The sequence below is a fragment of the Lacerta agilis genome, chromosome 2, assembly GCF_009819535.1.
Source record: "Lacerta agilis isolate rLacAgi1 chromosome 2, rLacAgi1.pri, whole genome shotgun sequence".
Lineage (NCBI taxonomy): Eukaryota > Metazoa > Chordata > Lepidosauria > Squamata > Lacertidae > Lacerta > Lacerta agilis.
This window is the reverse complement of record NC_046313.1, coordinates 41,817,273-41,825,943: the sequence shown is the minus strand read 5'-3', so window position 1 is coordinate 41,825,943 and position 8,671 is coordinate 41,817,273. Positions and strand designations below refer to the sequence as shown.

The following is an 8,671-nucleotide window of genomic DNA, read 5'->3' as shown; positions in this document are numbered from 1 at the left end:
TTAAAAAAAAAAATCTAAAAGACCTTGACTTAAGCAGGGTACATAAAGAATGTTAAGGTGTTGTTATTCTGAGTCTGATTTGCTTTGTTATAAAATGCTACCATCCCTGGAATATTTAAATACAGCATTAGCTCATGTTGTCCCATTTAACTTGGTGGGACAAAGGCTGCAGTCCTATGCACATTTACCAGGGAGTAAGCCTCACTAAATTCTGCAGGACTTGCTTTTGAGTAAATGCTCATAGAATCGGGTTTTAGGTCAGCTTAATTACAAGTGTGCTTGTCTGATTTTTTTTGGTTAAGTGGCAGCCTCTCACCCTGACATTTGTGCCAGCATTATGCTACCACAGTGCTATGAAATTCGATACATGGCCTAGAACAGCACCTGGTAGGGAGCAACAATTTGAACATAAGTGAATAATTAAGCCCAAGCTTCAGCCCTGAGCTATTTAGCGAACGAACTAAAACACAAAGGGAATCAATAGAAGGACTTGTTCCAGTGATCACCCTCCATCGGGTACATACTTTACATGGATTGTGCCGTCTGCGTGCCAAGAGTTCATAACGATGTCTTCAAACACTGAAGTATTTTACATTCAGTGACCAGAGCCCCACAATTGTCTTTAGAACCAGTCACTTAGCCCGGTGAGTCTTTTGGTCCTTTGTCACACCTGAGTTTGCAGCCATCAGTTGGTTTGATGGTCATTTCGAAGATGCATTGCAGTAGGCTCAAAAAACTGAAAGAAAAGAGTCAAAGGAAAATTCAGTAAAATACTCCCTACAGGGCAGTCAATCAGCAACACGGGTGCTATTGATTTTCATTTGTCTCAGAAGACCTAAATCAGCAACTTATTGTATAGAAGAACCATAGCTGACGTGACTCAGTAAGGCCCAATACGAAGTGTGCATGGCAATGACTCTCTAGCTATTTCTTTTCTACACATTCCCCTCCCACCTTCCTAGTAACCGAAATGAAGCTCAATAAAGGCTTACATGTGAATAATTCTGAAGTTCATGCTTAAAAGTTTTATGAACTGTGCCATTGTCCACATGCTTTGTTTTCAAAGCACATGGGGGAAATGGGTCACCTGACGTCACTGTGATGTGAGGTGAACAAACCCACCAACCTGGCCCATTAGGGGTGGGGGAGAGAAGAATCCAGCAAATCAGTCAGATCCAGTTCTCCACCATGCTTATAACACACAACTTTTTGTTTTATTTTATTTTTCATCTTTTTGAAACAAAGAGCAAACAAGTACAGTGGTACCTCGGGTTACAAACACCTCAGGTTACAAACACTTCGGGTTACAGACTCCGCTAACCCAGAAGTAGTACCTCGGGTTAAGAACTTTACCTCAGGATGAGAACAGAAATTGTGCGGCAGTGGCAGCGGGAGTCCCCATTAGCTAAAGTGGTACCTCAGGTTAAGAACGGTTTCAGGTTAAGAACGGACCTCTGGAATGAATTAAGTTTGTAACCAGAGGTACCACTGTATATGTTCCATTGTCATTGTGCTGGCATCCATATGCCTTGGAAGACAATGGAGGAGCGCGCCTTTGGGGGTGAAGTCAAGCTGTTGGGAGGTTGCAGCGCCTGCTGCGGCTGTAGGGAGGTTGCAGCGCCTGCTGATACAGGAGAGACTTGTTTTATTGCAGCTGGGGCAGATGAAGGTGTCCAGTTGTGCTGCTGCAGGTGCACCATGGTGTTTCTTTTCTCTGCACTCCTTCCAGAGGATATTTCATTATCATTGCAAATCAGACAATATACTGTAGGTATTTGTTGTTGTTTTTTGGAGGGAGCACCAATCAGCCACCCTGGTGTCCCCTGGACTTGGGCATGGGCTGAACCCCTATCGGGGTTCACCAAACCAGTGAGTCCCTAGATTCCTTTACCGGAATACCCTTCATTACATAGGTGTGGCCACGTCACTTGCCACGCCTATCACCTGAACCAGAGCCTATCCGCAACCTTACAAGTTGTGACGATTTGCTACACAGCAGGCGAAACCCAAATGGCACCAGCCAATCAGCCAAGTGGGGAACATTCCTACTGTGCCCCTGCCCCAAAAGCAGGCGACACATGATGGCATAGCAAGGTCAAGCGCAAGCCCTAAATATAGGGAGAGGTGGGCAGGTGTTCCGATGCGATAGCCCCAAAGAGGAAGCTCGTAAGCCTCGCATGGGTTATATAGGTCCCGTGTTGCTCCTTTTTTGAGGCACCCCATTGGCCAGATTGTGCCCAAACAATGTGGGACCCACCTATCCGGGGTTGTGGCTGTTCCAGGATTACCCACCCACAACACTGGGTCAGGTGGCCAGGTCGCACCGCAACATGTGCCCTCTTTAATCGAGGACCCGATTTGCCTCTTCTGACCCTTCTGCCTGCTCTTGAATTCCTCTTTCCATTCAGCCCCCAGATTGCAGCTATGCCTCCCTGGGCTCCTGTCTCTCCCACCCAACAAAGCATACAGTTACAGTGTGAAGTTTATCTTCAGCAAAAAAATTAATCTTATGCTTTTCTCTCAGAATCTGTGCTGTTGATAAATATTCTGATAGTGAAATTCCCTGGCATCGTAAGAGCTCAGCCAAAGACCTGGATGAGTGGTGGCTTGAAGACAAAAATATTCATTTGTCTATTTTAAAAAATGCTTATAAACTTTTTTATTTTGGGTCTACATTTTATTGTAGCAAATCTTCTTGGAGTGAAGGAATCTATTTGTGGTATTTCCAAAAATTAATGTTCTTTTGTCCCTAATTCTACATTCACACAGGCAGCTTCTTTAATGGAATGGAAAGGAAAATCCTTTACTCCATCAGTCTCTGTACTTGGCTTGTGACTGTCTGTGCTAGTTTGCAGAGTGGTAAATCCCACTTTGATTACCAGAAGTGTGTGTTTGCATTAGATAAACTATGAAATATATGGCATTCGTCCAAAGTCATGTGCGTATGATAGAGAAGCTGTGTACTGCAACATTCCATCTAAATTAATTGCAAATTGATCTTGCGTAGAAGGGGATGTCTGTCCTCTTAAAACAATTATATTAATACTTTGATTTTGCAAATTATAAACATCACCATGCATGCTTCTGCAATTAAACATCTGTCAGCATTTCAGTGGTAAACCCACATTTCCCCATGGCAGCAAAACCTGACTTTCACAAAGTGCTGTAGTCTAAATACCTCCGCTTATAATTTTACCTTGGAGATTGTGTTTTGAAATTGTCACTTTGCCCCAGATAACTTACACTTGAAGAAACACTATGTGGGATTCTTAAACCACACAACCAACCAATTACTCCTCATATTCAATTATTTTACTGTGCCTGAAGATCTAGGCTACCACCATACAGTTAAGAAGCAACTTATTTTCCCAGGAGTTGCTATTCTTGTTTGTGGGGAAACATGATTTAGCTCCATAGATAATTTCACTGTAAGTAGATTTTCAGTTTTAAAATGCCCACCGAATGTCAACCAAAAATATTATAATATTTCATTGCTAGGTATTATTATTATTATTATTATTATTATTATTATTATTATTATTATTATTATTATTATTATTATTCCATGTGAACAGGGGTAATGCAACTAGTGGAGCTAGTAAGCTGTTTTGAAATATAACTGAATGCTTTCTATGAAGTCAAGTGACATCAGCAAGTTCATAGGTGATGGTAATCATATGAGGGTTCAAGGCAGCAGACTGTTCTATCCATCCTAGGGTCATCAACATTGACCTCTGGCCATCTTGCCTGGATGGAAGTTTGGAGTCCCAACAACATCTGAAGGGCACTACATTGATTTCCCCGATTCACCCCATCTCCTGGTCAGATTAGCTGGTGACTCCCAAAGCAAACCACCAGGTGTTCATCTGGCTTTAACTTCTGAACAACCATTGTATTTGTATTGCCATCTTTAGCCACTTTTAAGTACTGTTTGGTGGAAAGGCAGGCTACAAATTTAACAAATAAATACGAAATAAACACATTGGCTTGGATCCTAAAGAAAAGTTAACTTGGGGAAGTTTACAGACGGAAAGTTTCCTATCCCATCCCTGGCCTACAACCCCACCCCACCCCATGCCCCATTGTTCAGGAGAGGCCCCAGACCCTATAGAGAGGCTGGCAGGGGGTGTTGCAGGAGAGAATGTGCAACTTTCTTATCTTAGGAGTCAAACTATATTCTCTCTCTCTCTCTCTCTCTCTCTCTCACACACACACACACACTGTATACAACGCTATGCATAAGGAACTCTTGCAGGAGCCAGCTTGCCCAGTCACTTTAATAGAGAAAGAAAATCCATGTTTGCACCCTCCCTTTTCATGAATTGATTTTTTCCTCCGTCAAAATGAAAACTAAATCCCTTTTGGTTATGGCCTTGACCATGGCTTTAAGATACCAACTTCAGTAAACCCGCAAGCCAAAGTTCTCCACTCCCCATTTATTTAATTCCACCCACCCAGCAGGCCCCTCCTCACTTGCTGGGAAGCTCTCAGGGCCCTCCCGTGACCTTCTCAGATCACAGTAAGCAGCCATCCACTTTGTGGAGGCAGTTCCAGAGGTTCCTGACTTTGTGCAATTTGGCCTTTGTGCGTGGACCCCTTATATGTGGTGGGTCCATGGTATATCTGTTCATTCAAAAACTTCTCCTTTAGTGTTAAATTCAGCTCAATACAGATTCAGGTTTTACTGCTACTCACTTCCATAGTGTCCTTTGAAAGGTAAACCACCCAGTATACCAGGTTGAATCCTGCAAACGCCACTGGAAAGAGGATCCTGGAGTACTGATCTATTTTACTCGTGCCTCCAATTAGTGATGGTGGCGGCGGTGGCAGTGGTGGTGTAGTAACAGATGTCTGTTGACTTTGAGATGCACTATTGGACAACATGCTTGTTTCGAGGGACTGATCTGTTTGAGATGTCATAGAGTTGACTCGCTTCTTTAAGTTGCAGTTGGAGTCAGAGTGCTGCAAGGAGAAATAGGGTTATGAGACAGTTTACAAGAAACTTGGCTCTGTGGTTTTATTCCACCATACTTCATATTTAAGAATATTAAATTCTTGTTTTCCCACTGTTCCATTTTTTAATCATTCTCCCACCCCCTAGCTGCCGCTGCCTGCTCTAAAATCAACATGAAACAAACAAGCACAGAAACACTGGAAGTCATTGTTGTCACCCTTGAAATCTATGTATCTGCATCTCATCCCTCTGATCTCCATTCTTCGTTGGCAGGTTATATTTGGTGGAATGCTCTGACACGAGATGATACGAGAAAACATCCTTATAGAAGAATCCAGAGACGACATATTTTGTTGTGTGCATGTTTTTAAAAAGGAAGATTGGAAGAAAGCCAACAACTGTTTTATTTCTGTAGTGAACTGCACTTTCCTCTAATAAACTGTAATTTTCCAAGGACAAATTCAAGCATCAAATATTGCATTCACTTAAAAACTGGACCGAAATGGTCTCCATATGCTGTCCCCCTCTCCTATAATTTGCTAGTAACCTCTCCTTTCTGGACTTGAAGAATACTTTGCTCTCTCAATTTCCACCTCTACCAAATGCAAATTATTATATGGCTAGAGTCTTTGCTTTGTTTTCCACATCTCACTATGGCCTGCAGCATTTACAATAGCAGTTTGGGGCAAATATATTTAAGAGTCATTTCATTTAAGAGTGGAAGAAACCAAACGGAGCCTCAACACTCACTACTGAGGGGATACAGTCACGGATGCAAGCAGGAGAGTGAAGTTTTCGGTTCAAAGCAATGGGAGCCCCAACACTGGTTGTGGGCTAAGTGCTTTCACCTGGTTTAGCTCTGCATTGCCAGTCTAAATTCTGCCAGTCTAAATTTCTCTTAAGATTCTGGATTATATGGTCTTATTTCTGAAGTGAAGCCAACGCAGTCCGGGTTCTCCTTTGTCCCACTGTTGCTTTTTCAAAATTTGCAAACTGCAATGATTGCACAGTTTGCCACAGATTTCAGTTCCTTTAGTCCTCTCTTGGGACATCCCCCTCTCCCTTTCGCTGTATTGATGATGTGCACATGGGCTTTACAAAACACTATTTAAAAAAAAACAGCTGTCGGCAGTTTAAGGATTACATCAAGATTTGATTTGTTCTGTGTTTTACTGATGTAGAAAGGATAGTTGTATGCTTCAGCAGTCAGTACAATCTGGATATGAGTGTATAGTTATTTCCATTAAGATTATTATTATTATTATCATCATCATTTCTACACTGCTTTATATTTTTAAGAAAAAAGTTGAAAGTGGTTTACAAACTACATTAGAACATGAAATAAAACAATCCAGAATAAAACATTACTGGAGAAAGTCTAATATAAAGCAAATACTCCAAGCAATATAATGAACAAGAAACAAAAATATTATCTTAAAGATTTCAAAATAAAGCATTACAAAGGAAATAAACTACAGAACACACACTTAACACAGCAAAGTTAACTCTCTCTCTCTCTCTCTATACACACACACACACACACACACACACACACACACACACACACATATATATATATATATATATATATATATATATATATATATATATATATATATAACTTTTCAAAAGAAAAACCCTCTCCCATCACACAGCAACCAGCACTGTGTAAAGTGGGGAACAGTGGAGGAGACAGGCTGAGGGTGGAATTGAGGCACATAGGCCTTTCCTCTGCAAAACCTCCCGCTTCACTAACAAACATATCTCAGAACCAGAATAATCTTCCTAGGCCTTCGCTGGCTGTGGTGCAGAGTCACGGTAGCAAACTCATTACCAAACAGAGATGCAAACTTTCCCACAGGGAAAAAGAATTAACGTAACATGTTAATTGCATTAAATGTAAGCACACTTTTCAATTATTTAAATGTATGCAGATTTTTAAATTGAGATTGAAAAAGGAAAACAAAAGGCACAATGCACCTGTCTGAGTAGCAAAATAAAAATAAAAATGGGTCTGTTCTTAGACAGGTCTCTTGCTTTCCTTAGTAACTGCCCACATCTCTACAGGGAAGACCTCTTTGTCATACGCAGGCCATGGTCGTTGATAGAGAAAGCTGGCACATGATGGGATTATTACCAAGTGATCTGTTTACCTGAATTGGCCCTGGGACAATATTGCAGAGCTTATGAAGCTCATCTCCGTTGCTGTTCCCTGCCAGTGATCTAATAGTGTGATGCAGCGATAGCACCAAGCGTTTCCATTGCAAAAGCAAAAGTTTCATCCCGTGCTGCACAGCAAATGCTACTGACAACTTAAGGTGGCATCCGTTTACCTAGTCCCCTCCAACTCCATTCATCCCTGCCTGTGGAACATACTAGCAGGGGCTGATAGCACACCAAAGCACATGCCAGGTTAGAGAAGGCCAGCTTAAGTGCTGTGTTTAAGCACTGGCTCCACAGAGTTACAAATTAGCCACACGGGAGGCAAGCCTGTTCTAAAATATCCACTGTATTATTGCATCTTTGGTTAGAATATTCACGTAAAGAGGTATATAGGACATGAGAGTCCTCCTCCCCCTCTCTATCCATACATGAAGCCTTCACACTTTCGAAAGTGGAGATGGAGCTTCTGCTACAATCCTCTTTCTCACTGCATATACATTCACTCATGCGCTACAGACTGCCATAATAAATGGAGGTACAGAGAACACAAGGATATCTTCATATCCCAGCTCTCCTGAGACAAACTCCCAAAAAGCTAAACTAAGGGGGGAGGAGGGATTGGAGAGAGTTCCCATTTCAATAGCAACTGGCAGCACCTCCTAATAGAGGCCACTTTCAGAAATGGAATGGAAATACAACATTTGGATATATGCACAGGATCCCCAATGATGGGGATAATTGGGTGTTCTCCCATCGTATTTGATTTTCAGAAAGAGAAGGTCTTCTAGTGACCTCCTTTTCTGTAGACCAAACAAACTCAGCCGCTCCTGCCCCCCCCCCCCACCTCCCCATTCTAAAATGTCCATTTCTTGAATCGTCATTCCTTCGCCACTCACATTAACCCAAATAACTGGCAGGGGAAATGCTTTGCAGATGGTTCTAAAGTCTACATGTATACACGATGGGGCTCTGCCTATCAGGAACACAGATGTCTGATTTTCTATTTTTCCTCCTACACAGCAAGCCGAAGACAGATTTAAAGGGGAGATCATCCACAGATGTGTCACAGAAGCAGAAAGAGGGTTATCCATGTCCACTTGCACTAATCATCATAATAATCCTGCTCTATAAATGGAGTCTTTGAGCCACTGCTTTCAGTCACAGACACTTTCAGATTTTGCTTGAGGTGCCTTTGCTTTACAAAAGGAATGAAAGTGCTGCGGCCTGCCTTATTAGAATCCTTGTCCCTTCTGCCCATGAACAGAGTTACACCGCATGCTAATCACAGCACCGTGTCACACACAGGTAGGCCCAGGATTCAAGCTTTTCCTGGGCCTTTTTCCAGTTCTACTTATGATGGAGGGAGGAGGGGAGGAGGATCAACAATGGCAGGATAAGCAGGAAAGCTTTGGACCAAAACCAGTCTTTCCCGTTCCAGCAAAAATTCAGAATGGATATCCACTTCTATTGCAAACACTGCCCATGCCATAACAGCAACTACAGATGGTTTCTTAGTGGGAATTATTTCTATTGGATGAAAGCAAATCTCATGGA

At 42.1% G+C, this 8,671-nt stretch overlaps 1 protein-coding gene across 1 annotated transcript in view; it reads right to left on the bottom strand.

The window, feature by feature from the left end:
* Positions 1-387: 387 nt before the first annotated feature.
* The window catches only part of GABRA6 (gamma-aminobutyric acid type A receptor subunit alpha6), a 31,581-nt gene continuing 23,297 nt past the window's right edge, over positions 388-8,671 (bottom strand). The window contains exons 9-10 of the mRNA XM_033139815.1: positions 4,696-4,962; positions 388-736 (exon numbers count right to left, since the gene is read on the bottom strand). Of these exons, the coding sequence (XP_032995706.1) occupies positions 686-736; positions 4,696-4,962 (318 nt within the window). The 3' untranslated portion in view covers positions 388-685. The remainder of the gene's footprint in view (positions 737-4,695; positions 4,963-8,671) is intronic.